Raw genomic sequence first — 21,229 nt, 5'->3', positions numbered from 1 at the left:
AGATGGAGGTCGTGGCGGCGAATGAGATCAAAAGGAAGGGCCTCATTGACGGTTTTTAGAGACGCGTGATGGATGTCCTCCTGTTCGATACAAACCAAGGGGTACTAGTACAAACAAGTATGACATACGGCTATCTCTACAATTACATATCAAACAGGCAAAAAATACGGCTATCTCCACGTACCAGTACATATCGAACATGTATAAAATACGGCTATCTAGTATCTCCACGTACCACGATATATATCAAGTGATAAGGGTTTTCAAAGCTGCTGATCCTGCTATGAGATGTGTGCTGCTCGGGACATGGCAAAATCTTAGGAGGGGCCCCAAACGGGAGACTATGAGTCCCATCGCCTTGCTGATACGGAGTACTAGATTTGCTAGAAATATGGAGAGTTTCTTTTTTGGAATGCAAAGCAGTTATGAGACGGAGGAGAGTCCGGGCTATGCAGCTATTAATAGAAACAAATCATCGCCATGCCTCCTCGATTTTTCCCCTGCCATTGTTCTCCCAAGAAGCACTGGTTAGATTTCCCACCTGCTTTTCTGTTTCCCTCCAGCTACGCCTTCTCTATAAGTATAAGACCATGGCTGGCCTGCCGCGCGTCGGCTAGCGCGTGACAAGTGACTTAGACTTTGACTTTGTCGAGGAGAGGAGGGCGGCGGCCATGATGCTCTGGAGGAAGCGGCCATGGTGACTTGGTCGCAGGCGAGCATGGTTACCGGCCTGCCGGCCGCCATGGAGGTTTCTTCCCGTCCATGTACTTCCTATGTACTGGTGCCATGGTCAGAGGCTTCATCACGCATGGCACTTTGGATGAGGTGGGCGCTTGGCCATGGTGTTCCAGAGGCGAAGCCATGGTGCCATGGTCGGAGGCAAGTGTGCTTAGCGGGCGGCAACAATCATCTAGCAGGTGACCCATCATCGTGACTCTATCTAGTATCTCGTAGTCCTTGCATCCCTCTGCTCTGATTGATTTTTTTCGTGTAGTTTGTGTGTGTGGGATTGAGAGAGAGGGGAAAGGAGATCACGAGGCATGTGACGCTACAGGATTCCTTCACGTGTGAACACGTGGAGCCAAGTTAAATTTAGCGATTTTTTTATGCGAAATGTCATCTCACGGACAACTAACACCATTAGACACGTGTCAGTCTCTCACCGCGTGCTCACGTACCCATGTGATCACCGGGCTTCATCCGTTGCATAACATGCATCAAAAACACCATTTTCAACCGTACCGTTCGCAATTAAACTGGAATAGGTTCAACGTCATCCAGTTCGACTAGGAACAAAAATAGTTCACAACAGGCAAGTTCATATACGGTGGTGACTAGCTTCCCAAGTGGGTGTTGACTACTACTTCAGCCTAATTTATCTTCATTCCAGGCCTTGGTAATAAATATGTGGGTGTAGAGGCGAAGGTGAGGTGTGGAGGGGCCTTTGCCCCCACTACCCAACCACGCTCTTTTCAAAATAAAGGGTTCCCTAAGATATTTACTTTGTATCGTAACCTTTCTTCCACACATGGACACATATGTGTTTCTTCATTTGTGTTTGGAAAACATTAGGATCCACACGGTCCCTTTGCTTCATCTCTTGAGGATGTATATGCGGTATAACTCCCGCTAAATGGAAGAACTCTACAACATTAAGCACATAGATTTTCGTGAGTCCACACCATCATCATTATGGAGATGCTATGTTTTTGTTGCTTGTATAGAAAAATGTGTGGAGTGATCATTTCACCTACATATTTGAAAGACAAGATCAATATGTTGCAAAATGGAAAGCTAACATCAATATCTTGTACAATGAGAAGTCAAGAGAGAATCACTTACTTTGATCCCTCGAGACTGACCTGGATATACTTTTCCATATTGTATATACATATTTGGGCTACATGCAAGATTTGGGGGATTTGTACCCTCGGAAGCGCGGTATGGCGCGGAACTCCATCCCACGGGCACATCCCTGGCTACATCTCTTAGATTCTCTAAACAACGGTTGGACCATAGATTTTTTTACCTTGATATATGTTTGGTTAGTTCATAGGAACATGCAAAGCCAAGGTATGACCCGCAAGATCCACTAACTTTTGCACACACATGTTATTCCTGCTTTTTCCCAGTAGCCTCCATCGTTGGTTGAGGGTAATGTCCATAATTCATTAGGGTGTAGGATCCAGTTCTTCTAGAAAACAGCATGGCACCCTTAATAAATCCTTACGTTACTTGTATTTGGCAAAATAAATGGAGGGCAAGTAGGTAAGTGGGGATATACTAAACAAACATCTAGAATGATACGTTCTATGCTTTGATTGCACCTATAACATCCTTACATTTGCTATATACGGTACTTGATCTGGAAAATGAGTAATCTGCCTATGTCTAGTGTCCATAAGTGGTAAAGTTGATTCCAGGAAAGAGTAGTGACAAAATATTAAGTTTCCTGTTTATCAAAGAAAAATTCCATACCAGGGATTTAGCTTGTTTGATATAAATTACTCACTCATTGTACACGAAATTATGGCTAACTATCAAGAAAGAAAGTGGTTTCCCTTTTTGTCTAATAATATTTTTGAACTGGAACTTAGATTGTTGTCTGTTTGAATGCTTTGCTTTCTCTAATCTGTCACTTGGCTTGCTTAAATACATGCTCTTTTGTTTGTGTGGTAGCCTGTATATGTCCCACTGTCATGTCGTGTGGATGTAAATCGAAAGCATCCTCCAAAATTATTGATGTTAAAAACTGGTATGTTGGTCATCATGTTCTTGTTTTTGATCCAGTACATTGTGGAGGACTATGCTGGCCATCTGTGGTGCCGCTGTTGCTGCTGTGCTGGACACATGTGGCCCATGTGTGATTTATTGCTGAAGTAACTTGGTAGTGTTGAGTTGTATTAGACCTTGTATTGCCCATTTTTTGCAGGGTGGTAAGAATACATTGTTGATTATTTGATCTGTGTTGTGAATGTACAGGGAAAGAGTCTGGGTCATGCCGATTTTTTTGGTGCTCCAGCTAATTAACCTCGCAAGAAGCTCAAGGTTGCACCAGCTAGCCTGCCGTGGAAAAGAAGCTAGGCTAGGCATTGTAGATTTGCAAGCAAGCCTATATATGTATGCTGGCATGTTCTCATCTATCGTATATATCTCATACACATAACATGCACTAGTGTGACTGCAAACTCAGATATAATCCCTAATAATATGAAGGTTATGGTTAAAATCGTTCCAAGGCTGATGGAAACACCAGTATTCTAGAACATGTACTAGCTGATGTAATTTTCTCGCGCTGATGGAGTTGTGATGTTTGCACTTATTCTTCTTTTATTATCCATTTATTTTTGATGTGATCAATATGTCCAGAAAAATGGGAGTTTGTCAAAATTTTGTAAAAGTAGGTTGAGTGGTCTTGGATACTGGCATGTGGCTGGCAAGGGAGTACTAGTTGGTGTGCTTGCAGATATGTATCTAATAATTGATTGATTTCACTGGGAGAAATCTAGCTTGTACTTTGGTTGGTTGTAATTGGCTAGTAACATTGGGATAAGTTGTGATGAAGCAGTGCTAGACTTTTTGCCAGATGAAGCTAATTTAGGCTTTGGTGAGTCGATTCAATCGTGCGAGCGACACCTTTGCCAACAGGAATGGCTCCTCACTGGGTTTCTCGTCGACATCCCTGCTCATGTAAGGGGAAGAGGATGGCATGGTGCAGACTCGCTAAAATTAAGGGTTGCCTTGTTTAGATGGTGTTTGTTTTAACATGCTTGTTTATATGGTGTTGACCGTTGGAGGAGTTACAACGGGAAATAAACATGAAAGAGATAACTATGTGGCCTTGCTCAAGGGAAAAAAAAATCTATGGGGCTGGACCTCATGGTATCCCGCTTGGGGGCCGTCCTAGGATTTTGCCACGTTTCTTGCAGCACATATCTCGCAGCTCTGAACCCCACTAATATTTTGATACATACAAGTATGGACTATTAATATCCATTGTACCCATGAATTCCGTTTGCAACATATATGTAGTTGATTTGAGTTGTAATCATCGACGGACATGTCCTTGTAGTACATCTTCGTTTGTAGCCCCAGTGAAGAGGAGGATGGCAGCGAGCTCGGCCATGGATATCACAGACCGGTAGCAAGCTCGGCCATGCACATCACATGACCTGCAGCGAGCTTGGCCGTCATGTACGTTGATGGCGCCATTGTGCTCACCTCCACCATGGTGAAAGATTCATTAGATTCTGCTTCTGATGTACAAGATGCCTGCATAATCTAGTATTTATTTTCCTAACGGGACTGTTAACACCAACCAAAATCATTTAACAAAATGACAATACGATGAGATATTGTGCACAGTTGGCATTTTGAAGATTCACATGGATATTCATAAAGTAGCTCTACAAATAGCCCTGATCCATGGCTCGTCGCTGCGGCCTTCTTGTGGAACGAAGAACGGTCGAGTGTTTCCGAGCAGCGAGGAAGTGGAGAAGAAAAGCCGCCACGAGCTCCAACTCACCATCACCGACCAAGATGGAGGTCGTGGCGGCGAATGAGATCAAAAGGAAGGGCCTCATTGACGGTTTTTAGAGACGCGTGATGGATGTCCTCCTGTTCGATACAAACCAAGGGGTACTAGTACAAACAAGTATGACATACGGCTATCTCTACAATTACATATCAAACAGGCAAAAAATACGGCTATCTCCACGTACCAGTACATATCGAACATGTATAAAATACGGCTATCTAGTATCTCCACGTACCACGATATATATCAAGTGATAAGGGTTTTCAAAGCTGCTGATCCTGCTATGAGATGTGTGCTGCTCGGGACATGGCAAAATCTTAGGAGGGGCCCCAAACGGGAGACTATGAGTCCCATCGCCTTGCTGATACGGAGTACTAGATTTGCTAGAAATATGGAGAGTTTCTTTTTTGGAATGCAAAGCAGTTATGAGACGGAGGAGAGTCCGGGCTATGCAGCTATTAATAGAAACAAATCATCGCCATGCCTCCTCGATTTTTCCCCTGCCATTGTTCTCCCAAGAAGCACTGGTTAGATTTCCCACCTGCTTTTCTGTTTCCCTCCAGCTACGCCTTCTCTATAAGTATAAGACCATGGCTGGCCTGCCGCGCGTCGGCTAGCGCGTGACAAGTGACTTAGACTTTGACTTTGTCGAGGAGAGGAGGGCGGCGGCCATGATGCTCTGGAGGAAGCGGCCATGGTGACTTGGTCGCAGGCGAGCATGGTTACCGGCCTGCCGGCCGCCATGGAGGTTTCTTCCCGTCCATGTACTTCCTATGTACTGGTGCCATGGTCAGAGGCTTCATCACGCATGGCACTTTGGATGAGGTGGGCGCTTGGCCATGGTGTTCCAGAGGCGAAGCCATGGTGCCATGGTCGGAGGCAAGTGTGCTTAGCGGGCGGCAACAATCATCTAGCAGGTGACCCATCATCGTGACTCTATCTAGTATCTCGTAGTCCTTGCATCCCTCTGCTCTGATTGATTTTTTTCGTGTAGTTTGTGTGTGTGGGATTGAGAGAGAGGGGAAAGGAGATCACGAGGCATGTGACGCTACAGGATTCCTTCACGTGTGAACACGTGGAGCCAAGTTAAATTTAGCGATTTTTTTATGCGAAATGTCATCTCACGGACAACTAACACCATTAGACACGTGTCAGTCTCTCACCGCGTGCTCACGTACCCATGTGATCACCGGGTTTCATCCGTTGCATAACATGCATCAAAAACACCATTTTCAACCGTACCGTTCGCAATTAAACTGGAATAGGTTCAACGTCATCCAGTTCGACTAGGGACAAAAATAGTTCACAACAGGCAAGTTCATATACGGTGGTGACTAGCTTCCCAAGTGGGTGTTGACTACTACTTCAGCCTAATTTATCTTCATTCCAGGCCTTGGTAATAAATATGTGGGTGTAGAGGCGAAGGTGAGGTGTGGAGGGGCCTTTGCCCCCATTACCCAACCACGCTCTTTTCAAAATAAAGGGTTCCCTAAGATATTTACTTTGTATCGTAACCTTTCTTCCACACATGGACACATATGTGTTTCTTCATTTGTGTTTGGAAAACATTAGGATCCACACGGTCCCTTTGCTTCATCTCTTGAGGATGTATATGCGGTATAACTCCCGCTAAATGGAAGAACTCTACAACATTAAGCACATAGATTTTCGTGAGTCCACACCATCATCATTATGGAGATGCTATGTTTTTGTTGCTTGTATAGAAAAATGTGTGGAGTGATCATTTCACCTACATATTTGAAAGACAAGATCAATATGTTGCAAAATGGAAAGCTAACATCAATATCTTGTACAATGAGAAGTCAAGAGAGAATCACTTACTTTGATCCCTCGAGACTGACCTGGATATACTTTTCCATATTGTATATACATATTTGGGCTACATGCAAGATTTGGGGGATTTGTACCCTCGGAAGCGCGGTATGGCGCGGAACTCCATCCCACGGGCACATCCCTGGCTACATCTCTTAGATTCTCTAAACAACGGTTGGACCATAGATTTTTTTACCTTGATATATGTTTGGTTAGTTCATAGGAACATGCAAAGCCAAGGTATGACCCGCAAGATCCACTAACTTTTGCACACACATGTTATTCCTGCTTTTTCCCAGTAGCCTCCATCGTTGGTTGAGGGTAATGTCCATAATTCATTAGGGTGTAGGATCCAGTTCTTCTAGAAAACAGCATGGCACCCTTAATAAATCCTTACGTTACTTGTATTTGGCAAAATAAATGGAGGGCAAGTAGGTAAGTGGGGATATACTAAACAAACATCTAGAATGATACGTTCTATGCTTTGATTGCACCTATAACATCCTTACATTTGCTATATACGGTACTTGATCTGGAAAATGAGTAATCTGCCTATGTCTAGTGTCCATAAGTGGTAAAGTTGATTCCAGGAAAGAGTAGTGACAAAATATTAAGTTTCCTGTTTATCAAAGAAAAATTCCATACCGGGGATTTAGCTTGTTTGATATAAATTACTCACTCATTGTACACGAAATTATGGCTAACTATCAAGAAAGAAAGTGGTTTCCCTTTTTGTCTAATAATATTTTTGAACTGGAACTTAGATTGTTGTCTGTTTGAATGCTTTGCTTTCTCTAATCTGTCACTTGGCTTGCTTAAATACATGCTCTTTTGTTTGTGTGGTAGCCTGTATATGTCCCACTGTCATGTCGTGTGGATGTAAATCGAAAGCATCCTCCAAAATTATTGATGTTAAAAACTGGTATGTTGGTCATCATGTTCTTGTTTTTGATCCAGTACATTGTGGAGGACTATGCTGGCCATCTGTGGTGCCGCTGTTGCTGCTGTGCTGGACACATGTGGCCCATGTGTGATTTATTGCTGAAGTAACTTGGTAGTGTTGAGTTGTATTAGACCTTGTATTGCCCATTTTTTGCAGGGTGGTAAGAATACATTGTTGATTATTTGATCTGTGTTGTGAATGTACAGGGAAAGAGTCTGGGTCATGCCGATTTTTTTGGTGCTCCAGCTAATTAACCTCGCAAGAAGCTCAAGGTTGCACCAGCTAGCCTGCCGTGGAAAAGAAGCTAGGCTAGGCATTGTAGATTTGCAAGCAAGCCTATATATGTATGCTGGCATGTTCTCATCTATCGTATATATCTCATACACATAACATGCACTAGTGTGACTGCAAACTCAGATATAATCCCTAATAATATGAAGGTTATGGTTAAAATCGTTCCAAGGCTGATGGAAACACCAGTATTCTAGAACATGTACTAGCTGATGTAATTTTCTCGCGCTGATGGAGTTGTGATGTTTGCACTTATTCTTCTTTTATTATCCATTTATTTTTGATGTGATCAATATGTCCAGAAAAATGGGAGTTTGTCAAAATTTTGTAAAAGTAGGTTGAGTGGTCTTGGATACTGGCATGTGGCTGGCAAGGGAGTACTAGTTGGTGTGCTTGCAGATATGTATCTAATAATTGATTGATTTCACTGGGAGAAATCTAGCTTGTACTTTGGTTGGTTGTAATTGGCTAGTAACATTGGGATAAGTTGTGATGAAGCAGTGCTAGACTTTTTGCCAGATGAAGCTAATTTAGGCTTTGGTGAGTCGATTCAATCGTGCGAGCGACACCTTTGCCAACAGGAATGGCTCCTCACTGGGTTTCTCGTCGACATCCCTGCTCATGTAAGGGGAAGAGGATGGCATGGTGCAGACTCGCTAAAATTAAGGGTTGCCTTGTTTAGATGGTGTTTGTTTTAACATGCTTGTTTATATGGTGTTGACCGTTGGAGGAGTTACAACGGGAAATAAACATGAAAGAGATAACTATGTGGCCTTGCTCAAGGGAAAAAAAAATCTATGGGGCTGGACCTCATGGTATCCCGCTTGGGGGCCGTCCTAGGATTTTGCCACGTTTCTTGCAGCACATATCTCGCAGCTCTGAACCCCACTAATATTTTGATACATACAAGTATGGACTATTAATATCCATTGTACCCATGAATTCCGTTTGCAACATATATGTAGTTGATTTGAGTTGTAATCATCGACGGACATGTCCTTGTAGTACATCTTCGTTTGTAGCCCCAGTGAAGAGGAGGATGGCAGCGAGCTCGGCCATGGATATCACAGGACCGGTAGCAAGCTCGGCCATGCACATCACATGACCTGCAGCGAGCTTGGCCGTCATGTACGTTGATGGCGCCATTGTGCTCACCTCCACCACTGGTGAAAGATTCATTAGATTCTGCTTCTGATGTACAAGATGCCTGCATAATCTAGTATTTATTTTCCTAACGGGACTGTTAACACCAACCAAAATCATTTAACAAAATGACAATACGATGAGATATTGTGCACAGTTGGCATTTTGAAGATTCACATGGATATTCATAAAGTAGCTCTACAAATAGCCCTGATCCATGGCTCGTCGCTGCGGCCTTCTTGTGGAACGAAGAACGGTCGAGTGTTTCCGAGCAGCGAGGAAGTGGAGAAGAAAAGCCGCCACGAGCTCCAACTCACCATCACCGACCAAGATGGAGGTCGTGGCGGCGAATGAGATCAAAAGGAAGGGCCTCATTGACGGTTTTTAGAGACGCGTGATGGATGTCCTCCTGTTCGATACAAACCAAGGGGTACTAGTACAAACAAGTATGACATACGGCTATCTCTACAATTACATATCAAACAGGCAAAAAATACGGCTATCTCCACGTACCAGTACATATCGAACATGTATAAAATACGGCTATCTAGTATCTCCACGTACCACGATATATATCAAGTGATAAGGGTTTTCAAAGCTGCTGATCCTGCTATGAGATGTGTGCTGCTCGGGACATGGCAAAATCTTAGGAGGGGCCCCAAACGGGAGACTATGAGTCCCATCGCCTTGCTGATACGGAGTACTAGATTTGCTAGAAATATGGAGAGTTTCTTTTTTGGAATGCAAAGCAGTTATGAGACGGAGGAGAGTCCGGGCTATGCAGCTATTAATAGAAACAAATCATCGCCATGCCTCCTCGATTTTTCCCCTGCCATTGTTCTCCCAAGAAGCACTGGTTAGATTTCCCACCTGCTTTTCTGTTTCCCTCCAGCTACGCCTTCTCTATAAGTATAAGACCATGGCTGGCCTGCCGCGCGTCGGCTAGCGCGTGACAAGTGACTTAGACTTTGACTTTGTCGAGGAGAGGAGGGCGGCGGCCATGATGCTCTGGAGGAAGCGGCCATGGTGACTTGGTCGCAGGCGAGCATGGTTACCGGCCTGCCGGCCGCCATGGAGGTTTCTTCCCGTCCATGTACTTCCTATGTACTGGTGCCATGGTCAGAGGCTTCATCACGCATGGCACTTTGGATGAGGTGGGCGCTTGGCCATGGTGTTCCAGAGGCGAAGCCATGGTGCCATGGTCGGAGGCAAGTGTGCTTAGCGGGCGGCAACAATCATCTAGCAGGTGACCCATCATCGTGACTCTATCTAGTATCTCGTAGTCCTTGCATCCCTCTGCTCTGATTGATTTTTTTCGTGTAGTTTGTGTGTGTGGGATTGAGAGAGGGGAAAGGAGATCACGAGGCATGTGACGCTACAGGATTCCTTCACGTGTGAACACGTGGAGCCAAGTTAAATTTAGCGATTTTTTTATGCGAAATGTCATCTCACGGACAACTAACACCATTAGACACGTGTCAGTCTCTCACCGCGTGCTCACGTACCCATGTGATCACCGGGCTTCATCCGTTGCATAACATGCATCAAAAACACCATTTTCAACCGTACCGTTCGCAATTAAACTGGAATAGGTTCAACGTCATCCAGTTCGACTAGGAACAAAAATAGTTCACAACAGGCAAGTTCATATACGGTGGTGACTAGCTTCCCAAGTGGGTGTTGACTACTACTTCAGCCTAATTTATCTTCATTCCAGGCCTTGGTAATAAATATGTGGGTGTAGAGGCGAAGGTGAGGTGTGGAGGGGCCTTTGCCCCCACTACCCAACCACGCTCTTTTCAAAATAAAGGGTTCCCTAAGATATTTACTTTGTATCGTAACCTTTCTTCCACACATGGACACATATGTGTTTCTTCATTTGTGTTTGGAAAACATTAGGATCCACACGGTCCCTTTGCTTCATCTCTTGAGGATGTATATGCGGTATAACTCCCGCTAAATGGAAGAACTCTACAACATTAAGCACATAGATTTTCGTGAGTCCACACCATCATCATTATGGAGATGCTATGTTTTTGTTGCTTGTATAGAAAAATGTGTGGAGTGATCATTTCACCTACATATTTGAAAGACAAGATCAATATGTTGCAAAATGGAAAGCTAACATCAATATCTTGTACAATGAGAAGTCAAGAGAGAATCACTTACTTTGATCCCTCGAGACTGACCTGGATATACTTTTCCATATTGTATATACATATTTGGGCTACATGCAAGATTTGGGGGATTTGTACCCTCGGAAGCGCGGTATGGCGCGGAACTCCATCCCACGGGCACATCCCTGGCTACATCTCTTAGATTCTCTAAACAACGGTTGGACCATAGATTTTTTTACCTTGATATATGTTTGGTTAGTTCATAGGAACATGCAAAGCCAAGGTATGACCCGCAAGATCCACTAACTTTTGCACACACATGTTATTCCTGCTTTTTCCCAGTAGCCTCCATCGTTGGTTGAGGGTAATGTCCATAATTCATTAGGGTGTAGGATCCAGTTCTTCTAGAAAACAGCATGGCACCCTTAATAAATCCTTACGTTACTTGTATTTGGCAAAATAAATGGAGGGATAGCATTGCCAAGTGTGGCACTTGGAAAAGCATGTCTGCTGAGATTAATGGGAAAGACACGAGGCAAAACATCTTTGCCAAGTGTCAAAATGTGGCACACAACAAAGATTTGGTGAGAACTCCCAAACGTTTCGACAGTTGGTTTGGTGCGCGATCCTTGGCCTTGACGAGGGTCAAAATTAGATACTCGGTAAAGATGGCCATTGCCGAGTGTATTCTGTGGGGTTCTCCGTATCGTGCTTTTTTGCAAAGTGTTCGTGCTCGAAAAAGATTGCCTTTGTCGTATACATTTACTTTCAAGTGTTCCGCTTCTGGTAGGGGGGATATCCTCTTTGCTGAGTGCTCGGTTTTTTGACACTCGGCAAAGAGTGTTAGGGGCGCCAAAGATGCGATTTTCGGTAGTGATACACGAAACCATTACTTGGTTTCGCGGACATTTTCAATCAACCAAAGATGATGCCATGACCACCGCCGCTACTTCATTTAAAGAGATCGTGATCGCGTACGTAGAATGATTTGGCGCGAATGTTACTAAATCTTACCAACAACAAATAAAGATGTCTTGTTAATAGTCCATATCAGATTTAATTTATTTCCTTTATTTTAACACACCATATGCAAGCACCAGGTCTAATAATCATGTAAAGGACGTGGATCACTGTACGAGTGTAGACTAGCTAGCTAGCCCGCCCTGGTGAAGTTGAAGTTGCTGCATGAGAAGCCTCTGGCGGGGAGGTAGCCGGTGAAGCTGAGCTGCTGCTTGGCGTTGTCGAGCGCCACGAGCCTGTTCTCGAGCTGGAACCCTCCAATGAGCACCGGCGGCCCCGTGGTGGTCGCCGCCTTGAGGAACGCGAAGCACGCCGTGTTGGTGTTCACCTGCGCCATGGAGTTGCCGCCGACCACCGTGAAGTTGGTCCCGCCCTCGAGCAGCACGTCCACCTGCGGCACGGAGTAGCCCGACAGTGACGAGCCGAGCTTGGACGCGTCGTAGCAGAGCTCGAACGGTGCCACGGCGGCGACCTTGGCGGTCTGGCCCAGCGCGCGGTCGAAGGCCGCGATGACGCGGCTGTACACGTTGGCGCGGAGCTGCGTGTAGGTGACGGTGGTGGAGAGGCCGACGACGAGCGGGCCGGCGGCGGCGACGGAGCCGTCGATGGCGATGCCGCCGGTGGCCGTGACGAAGTAGCCGGGGTTCCCGGCGAAGGGCTGGCGGAGCGGGACCGGGTCGGAGAGGAGCGTGGTGATGGCCTCGCGGTCGGCGGGCGGGGCGAGGTAGAACGGGCCGCCGCCGAAGATGGCCGCGCCCACGCCGTTGCCGCTGAACCCGGTCCTGCCGTCGCTCGGGAGGCAGAGCGCGAAGGAGTTGGCCACCTTCTGCGTGCTGGCGACCCGCGCCGGGAACGAAGCGCTGGAGCGCCCGAGCCCCGCGACGGCGGCGGTACCGGACGGAGCCGCCGCGCAGGTGGCGGTGGCGGCGAAGGAGACCGGGGACAGCGGGTTGGCACCGTTGGTGGTGTTGGCGGAGAGCGTCACGGTCGTGGTGGTCCCGCTGCTGCACGGAGTCGTGGTGGTGTTGGCGAAGGAGACCGGGGACAGCGGGTTGGCACTGTTCTGTTTTGACAGATTCTGCCTTTTATTTCGCATTGCCTGTTTTGATATGCTTGATGGATTTTTCGATTCCATTGACTTTCAGTAGCTTTGTGCAATGTCCAGAAGTGTTAAGAATGATTATGTCACCTCTGAACATGTATATTTTGATTGTGCACTAACCCTCTAATGAGTTGTTTTGAGTTTGGTGTGGAGGAAGTTTTCAAGGATCAAGAGAGGGAGATGATACAATATGATCAAGGAGAGTGAAAGCTCTAAGCTTGGGGATGCCCCGGTGGTTCACCCCTGCATATATCAAGAAGACTCAAGCGTCTAAGCTTGGGGATGCCCAAGGCATCCCCTTCTTCATCGACAACATTATCAGGTTCCTCCCCTGAAACTATATTTTTATTCCATCACATCTTATGTACTTTGCTTGGAGCATCGGTTTGTTTTTGTTTTTGTTTTGTTTGAATAAAATGGATCCTAGCATTTATTGTGTGGGAGAGAGACACGCTCCGCTGTTGCATATGGACAAATATGTCCTTAGGCTTTACTCATAGTATTCATGGCGAAGTTTCTTCTTCGTTAAATTGTTATATGGTTGGAATTGGAAAATGATACATGTAGTAATTGCTAAAATGTCTTGGATAATGTGATACTTGGCAATTGTTGTGCTCATGTTTAAGCTCTTGCATCATATACTTTGCACCTATTAATGAAGAAATACATAGAGCTTGCTAAAATTTGGTTTGCATATTTGGTCTCTCTAAAGTCTAGATAATTTCTAGTATTGAGTTTGAACAACAAGGAAGACGGTGTAGAGTCTTATAATGTTTACAATATGTCTTTTATGTGAGTTTTGCTGCACCTCTTCATCCTTGTGTTTGTTTCAAATAACCTTGCTAGCCTAAACCTTGTATCGAGAGGGAATACTTCTCATGCATCCAAAATCCTCGAGCCAACCACTATGCCATTTGTGTCCACCATACCTACCTACTACATGGTATTTCTCCGCCATTCCAAAGTAAATTGCTTGAGTGCTACCTTTAAATTTCTAATCCTCTACCTTTACAATATATAGCTCATGGGACAAATAGCCTAAAAACTATTGTGGTATTGAATATGTACTTATGCACTTTATCTCTTATTAAGTTGCTTGTTGTGCGATAACCATGTTCCTGGGAACGCCATCAACTACTCTTTGTTGAATATCATGTGAGTTGCTATGCATGTCCGTCTTGTCTGAAGTAAGGGAGATTTACCACTTATTTAATGGTTAGAGCATGCATATTGTTAGAGAAGAACATTGGGCCGCTAACTAAAGCCATGAACCATGGTGGAAGTTTCTATTTTGGACATATATCCTCAATCTCATATGAGAACATTAATTGTTTCTACATGCTTATGCATTAAAGAGGAGTCCATTATCTGTTGTCTATGTTGTCCCGGTATGGATGTCTAAGTTGAGAATAATCAATAGCGAGAAATCCGATGCGAGCTTTCTCCTTAGACCTTTGTACAGGCGGCATAGAGGTACCCCTTTGTGACACTTGGTTAAAACATGTGCATTGCGATGATAATCCCGGTAATCCAAGCTAATTAGGACAAGGTGCGGGCACTATTAGTACACTATGCATGAGGCTTGCAACTTGTAAGATATAATTTACATAACACATATGCTTTATTACTACCGTTGACAAAATTGTTTCTTGTTTTCAAAATCAAAGCTCTAGCACAAATATAGCAATCAATGCTTCCCTCTGCGAAGGGCCTTTCTTTTACTTTTATGTTGAGTCAGTTCACCTATTTCTCTCCACCCCAAGAAGCAAACACTTGTGTGAACTGTGCATTGATTCCTACATATTTGCATATTGCACTTGTTATATTACTTTACATTGACAACTATCCATGAGATATACATGTTATAAGTTGAAAGCAACTGCTGAAACTTAATCTTCCTTTGTGTTGCTTCAATACCTTTACTTTGAATTATTGCTTTATGAGTTAACTCTTATGCAAGACTTATTGATGCTTGTCTTGAAAGTACTATTCATGAAAAGTCTTTGCTATATGATTCAATTGTTTACTCATTGCATTACCATTGTTTTGATCGCTGCATTCATTACATGTGCTTACAATAGTATGATCAAGGTTATGATGGCATGTCACTCCAGAAATTATCTTTGTTATCATTTACCTGCTCGGGACGAGCAGAAACTAAGCTTGGGGATGCTGATACGTCTCCGACGTATCGATAATTTCTTATGTTCCATGCCACATTATTGATGATATCTACATGTTTAATGCATACTTTATGTCATATTTATGCATTTTCCGGCACTAACCTATTAACGAGATGCCGAAGAGCCAGTTGCTATTTTCTGCTGTTTTTGGTTTCAGAAATCCTAGTAAGGAAATATTCTCGGAATTGGACGAAATCAACGCCCAGGGGCCTATTTTCACACGAAGCTTCCAGAAGACCGAAGATGATACGAAGTGGGGCCACGAGCTGGCGACACACTAGGGCGGCGCGGCCCAAGCCCTGGCCGCGCCGGCCTAGCGTGTGGGGCCCTCGTGTGGCCCCCTGACCTATCTCCTCCGCCTACTTATAGCCTTCGTCGCGAAACCCCCGATCGAGAGCCACGATACGGAAAACCTTCCAGAGACGCCGCCGCCGCCAATCCCATCTCGGGGGATTCAGGAGATCGCCTCCGGCACCCTGCCGGAGAGGGGAATCATCTCCCGGAGGACTCTACACCGCCATGGTCGCCTCCGGAGTGATGAGTGAGTAGTCTACCCCTGGACTATGGGTCCATAGCAGTAGCTAGATGGTTGTCTTCTCCTTATGTGCTTCATTGTCGGATCTTGTGAGCTGCCTAACATGATCAAGATCATCTATCTGTAATGCTATATGTTGTGTTTGTTGGGATCCGATGGATAGAGAATACTATGTTATGTTGATTATCAATTTATGTCTATGTGTTGTTTATGATCTTGCATGCTCTCCGTTATTAGTAGAGGCTCTGGCCAAGTTTTTTACTCTTAACTCCAAGAGGGAGTATTTATGCTCGATAGTGGGTTCATGTCTCCGTGAATCTGGGGGAGTGACAGAAACCCCTAAGGTTATGGATGTGCTATTGCCACTAGGGATAAAACATTGATGCTATGTCCGAGGATGTAGTTATTGATTACATTACGCACCATACTTAATGCAATTGTCTGTTGTTTGCAACTTAATACTGGAAGGGGTTCGGATGATAACCTGAAGGTGGACTTTTTAGGCATAGATGCATGCTGGATAGCGGTCTATGTACTTTGTCATAATGCCCAATTAAATCTCACAATACTCATCATATCATGTATGTGCATGGTCATGCCCTCTCTATTTGTCAATTGCCCAACTGTAATTTGTTCACCCAACATGCTTATTCTTATGGGAGAGACACCACTAGTGAACTGTGGACCCCGGTCCATTCTTTACATCTGAAATACAATCTACTGCAATTGTTCTACTGTTTTCTGCAAACAATCATCATCCACACTATACATCTAATCATTTGTTACATTAAGCCGGTGAGATTGACAACCTCACTGTTACGTTGGGACAAAGTACTTTGGTTGTGTTGTGCAGGTTCCACGTTGGCGCCGGAATCCCTGGTGTTGCGCCGCACTACATCTCGCCGCCATTAACCTTCAACGTGCTTCTTGGCTCCTACTGGTTCGATAAACCTTGGTTTCATACTGAGGGAAAACTTGCCGCTGTACGCATCACACCTTCCTCTTGGGGTTCCCAACGGTCGCGTGTTGTACGCGTATCAGGAACATTCATCAAGCCTCTACCAATGACCAATATTCCCAGAAAGATCAAGTGATGGAAGCTCCTCTTGGAGAGAATTGTGCTCCTCCAGAGTCAAGTGCTGCTGATGTTTACCAGAAGCTTCTCCAGAGAGGGCTAGTTGATCAAGAGGGTGCCTTTGTGTGGGACAAGACTCCAGTCTCTAATACTGCAAGTGAGGAAGTGAAGAAGTTCTGGTACAGTGAGAAAATGCTTAAAGGTAATCTGACCAACCAGTTTGAAGAGCCTGCCCCTGAAGATGATGATCAGGCAATGGAGCTAACTGATGATATCATGCCAGAGGTAGAGCTTCCCTTCATATCTGCTGATCAAGTGACTGAAAAGCAGCCAGCAAAAAGAATATCCAAGTGGGGACCTGTGCAACCTGTTAGGCAGAGCAACAGGATTGACAGATCCAAGAACATCATGGAGAAAGCACAGGAGATGAAGAAGATTAACAACCTGGAGATTCCAAGGATGAAAGGTATAATGTCTAACAATCCTTTTAATGTTTTACATGTTGATGAATTAGATAATGTTGCCAAAGTAGTTGGTATCAACTTAGAAGTAGAATCTGATAGCATGCATTCAGCTTGTTCCTCCCCTAGAGCTGCTTCCTTGTCTGATAAGGACCAGCAAAAGGAACTTGCTGAAGAATGGATAGATGTTATTAGGAAATCTCGGGGCAAGCACCCCAAGAAGTTTTATCCATGATATGTGCTTTTTGGAATAGTAGGGGCATTTCCACCCCTGGTAGGCAGCTTTTCATTAATGATAACTTAGTGCCTTTGAATTTAGATTACATTGGCTTTCAGGAAACTAAAAAAAGGAGAATTTAGTAACTCCTTTCTGAAAAACCTTCTAGGAAATAGAACTTTTTTCTGGAATTTACTACCTGCAATAGGCTCTGCTGGTCGTATCTTAGTAGGCATTAATGCTGATCTCTTAGAGGTTTTAGCCTGGGAAATTAAAACTTTCTCTGTGAGTGCTGTAGTTAAAAATAGGAGGAATGATTTTATTTGTAGAATTACTACAGTCTATGGCTCTGGCTATGAGGAGAGGAAACAGGAGTTTATTTCTGAACTTCATGAACTCTGTCTTAATTGGGAAGGGCCTGTGCTGATAGGTGGTGATTTTAACCTAGTTAGATTTGTTGAAGATAAGAATAATGGTAATATAGATTTCAAATGGGCTGATAAGTTTAATGCCTGGATAGAAATGTGGGCCCTTATGGAGATAGGTGTCTCTGGTAGGAGTTATACTTGGGGGAATAATCAAGAGAATCCTGTTATGTGTAAACTTGACAGGATCTTCTGTTCCATTTCCTTTGATAGTTCCTTCCCTCTAGCTAGTACTAAAGTGTTATCTAGATCAGGTAGTGATCATACCCCTCTTGTTTGGGATTCTGGTGAGAGCAGAATTCCAAAAAAAGGAGGTTTTAAACTTGAGAAATGGTGGTTAGCTATCCCTGATTTTGCTGTTTTGGTAAATAGAGCTTGGAGCTTAGAGGTTGATAATAACAATGTAGTTGATGTCTGGCAACAAAAACTTAGGCTGTTTAGGAGATTAGCTAAAGGGTGGAGCAGTAATTATGAGGCTGCAGCTAGAAAACAGAAGAAAGAACTTATGAAAGAATATGATGTTCTTGACATTAAATCTGAAACCTGTGTCCTTTCTCAGATTGAGAGGGAGAGATGGGATTTCATTCTTAGAGAGTTGAATTCTTTTTGGATCCTTGAGGAGACTAAAGCTAGGCAGAGATCTAGAGATAGGAATATATTAGAGGGAGATAGAAATACAGCATATTTCCATGCTGTGGCCAATCAGAGAAGGAGGAAAAAATACATTCATGTCTTAGATGGCCCTGATGGCCCTGTAACTGAGTCTAAGGAAATGCTCAAAGTAGCTACAGACTTTTATAAAGATCTGTGATACGTCCAAAACGTATCTACTTTCCCGAACACTTTTGCTACTGTTTTGCCTCTAATTTGTGTATTTTGGATACAACTAACACGGACTAACGCTGTTTTCAGCAGAATTGCTCTGGTGTCTCGTTTTTGTGCATAAATTCAACTTTTGGGAAAATCCTCGGAATTTATACCAAAGGGCCTATTTTACCAGAAGAATCACGGAGCCAGAAGGGCAGGCCTGGGGGAGGCCCAGGGCCCCCAGACGCTAGGCCGGCGCGGCCTGGAGGGGGGGGGGGCGCGCCGCCCTAGCGTGTGGCCCCCTCGGCTGCCCTCTGACGCCCTCCTCTGGACTACTTAAAGGTTTCGATCTAAAAACGCGAGAGAGGAAGTCGAAGTCGCCAGAAACCCTCCAGAACGCCGCCACATCGCGAAACTCCGTCTCGGGACCAGAAACTCCGTTCTGGCACTCCACCGGGACGGGGAATTGGAGGAGATCATCGCCATCATCACCACCGACGGCTCTCCATCGACCAGCAATGTTTCTCCCATCCATGTGTGAGTAATTCCCCCGCTGTAGGCTGAAGGGGATGGTAGGGATTGGATGAGATTGGTCATGTAATAGCATAAGATTGTTAGGGCATAGTGCCTAGTGTCCGTAATTGGTACTTTGATGATATTGTTGCAACTTGTTATGCTTAATGCTTGTCACTAGGGCCCGAGTGCCATGATCTCAGATCTGAACATGTTATTGTTTCATGATGATATGCATTATTTTATGATCTTACCTGCAAGTTGTATACACATGTCGCTGTCCGGAACCCGAGGCCCCGAAGTGACAGAAATCGGGACAACCGGAGGGGAAGGCGGTGATGTGAGGATCACATGTGTTCACAGAATGTTAATGCTTTGCTCCGGTACTTTATTAAAAGGAGTACCTTAATATCTAGTAGATTCCCTAGAGGCCCGGCTGCCACCGGCAGGTAGGACAAAAGATGTTGTGCAAGTTTCTCATTGCGAGCACGTACGACTATATACGGAACACATGCCTATGGATTGCTTAGTACTTGGACACCATATTATTATTATCTGCAAATTCCCTTCTTTGATTTACCTCATCCATTATTAGTAGAGGCTCTGGAAATCACTACTGCTGTCTTTGTTCCACTGCTGCTGTTATTTCACTACTGCTACTGCTATAAATTGTTACTACTGATAAACTCTTGCGAGCAAGTCTGTTTCCAGGTGCAGCTGAATTGACAACTCCGCTGTTAAGGCTTTCAAGTATTCTTTGTCTCCCCTTGTGTCGAATCAATAAATTGGGTTTTACTTCCCTCGAAGACTGTTGCGAACCCCTATACTTGTGGGTCATCAAGACTATTTTCTGGCGCCGTTGCCGGGGAGCATAGCTTTATTTGGAAGTTCACTTGGATTGATATTGTTCGCTGCAAATTCTCCATCATGGGTAAATCTCGCGATTCTAAAGTCGCCATATTACCATCCACTACAAGAAAAGGTACAACTCTGAGTACCTCTGCTGCTCTTGATTCACCATCTGTGATAAGTCAACTTGTTTCACCACCGCAAGCTTCACTTGCTGGTACTTCTGCTGAATCTGAAAATGCTCATAATATTGATGATGTTTCTGCTGTGCTTGATGATAGTGGTTCATTGGGATCTTTTCTAGATGCTACAATTGCTAGGTCTAGACAAATTGAAAATGCTGAAACTCCTAATGAAAATGCTGCTACACCTGTTAATTCACCTGAGTCTGTTGATTATTCTAGTGATAATCCTGATGAGGATTATGTAGAGCTTAATGATGATTTTATTGATAAATGCAATGCTATCACTGATGCAAGAAAAATTAAAAAGTTTCTCGCACAACATACTGTTAGATATATGCTATCTCCTGATCCTAAATTTGCCACATCTCCTATAAACATTAAGGATAAAGATTATGCTTTTTCTCTTGATCTATCTCATATAGCTATTGTTGAGAAAACACCCTTTTGTGGTACTGAAAAAGAAAGTGCTGTAGAACACATGAATGAACTCTCTTCTATGAGTAGCTTGTTTTCTGATGATGTCAAGATGCGCACTTATTTTGTTGCTAAAATTTTTCCTTTCTCATTAAAGGATGACGCTAAAACTTGGTATAAAAATTTGCCTCCTGGTTCTATTACTAGTCCAGGTGATTTGCTTGATGTTTTCTTTCGGAAATACTTTCCTGCTAGTGCTCAACATGCTGCTTTACAGAAAATTTATAGCTTTGACTAGGAAGATGGAGAGAAATTGCCTGAAGCTTGGGCGAGATTTTGCTCTCTTATCAGAGCTCGACCTGGACATGATTTGGAAAAGCATGATTTACTTGATATATTCTATAGTGGACTAACCGTTGAGTCTAGAGCATATTTGGATAGTTGTGCTGGTTGTGTTTTCAGGAAAAGAACTCCAGACGAAGCTGAAGAATTATTGGCTAAAATAGGCCGGAATCATGATGATTGGACTACACCTGAACCAACTCCGACGCCAATATTGAAGAAGAGGGGTTTGATTAA

At 44.1% G+C, this 21,229-nt stretch overlaps 1 protein-coding gene across 1 annotated transcript; it reads right to left on the bottom strand.

The window, feature by feature from the left end:
- Nucleotides 1-11,956: 11,956 nt before the first annotated feature.
- On the bottom strand, nt 11,957-16,751 carry LOC127339157 (chitinase CLP-like). Its single transcript, XM_071827107.1, has 2 exons — nt 16,737-16,751; nt 11,957-12,947 (listed from the first exon to the last, which is right to left on the bottom strand). The coding sequence occupies exons 1-2, from the start codon at nt 16,749-16,751 to the stop codon at nt 12,018-12,020; spliced, it is 945 nt and encodes a 314-aa protein (XP_071683208.1). The 3' UTR covers nt 11,957-12,017.
- Nucleotides 16,752-21,229: the final 4,478 nt, after the last annotated feature.

This window comes from Lolium perenne, chromosome 3, assembly GCF_019359855.2.
Source record: "Lolium perenne isolate Kyuss_39 chromosome 3, Kyuss_2.0, whole genome shotgun sequence".
NCBI classification, from domain to species: Eukaryota; Viridiplantae; Streptophyta; class Magnoliopsida; order Poales; family Poaceae; genus Lolium; species Lolium perenne.
This window is presented reverse-complemented; position numbering and strand designations above follow the sequence as displayed.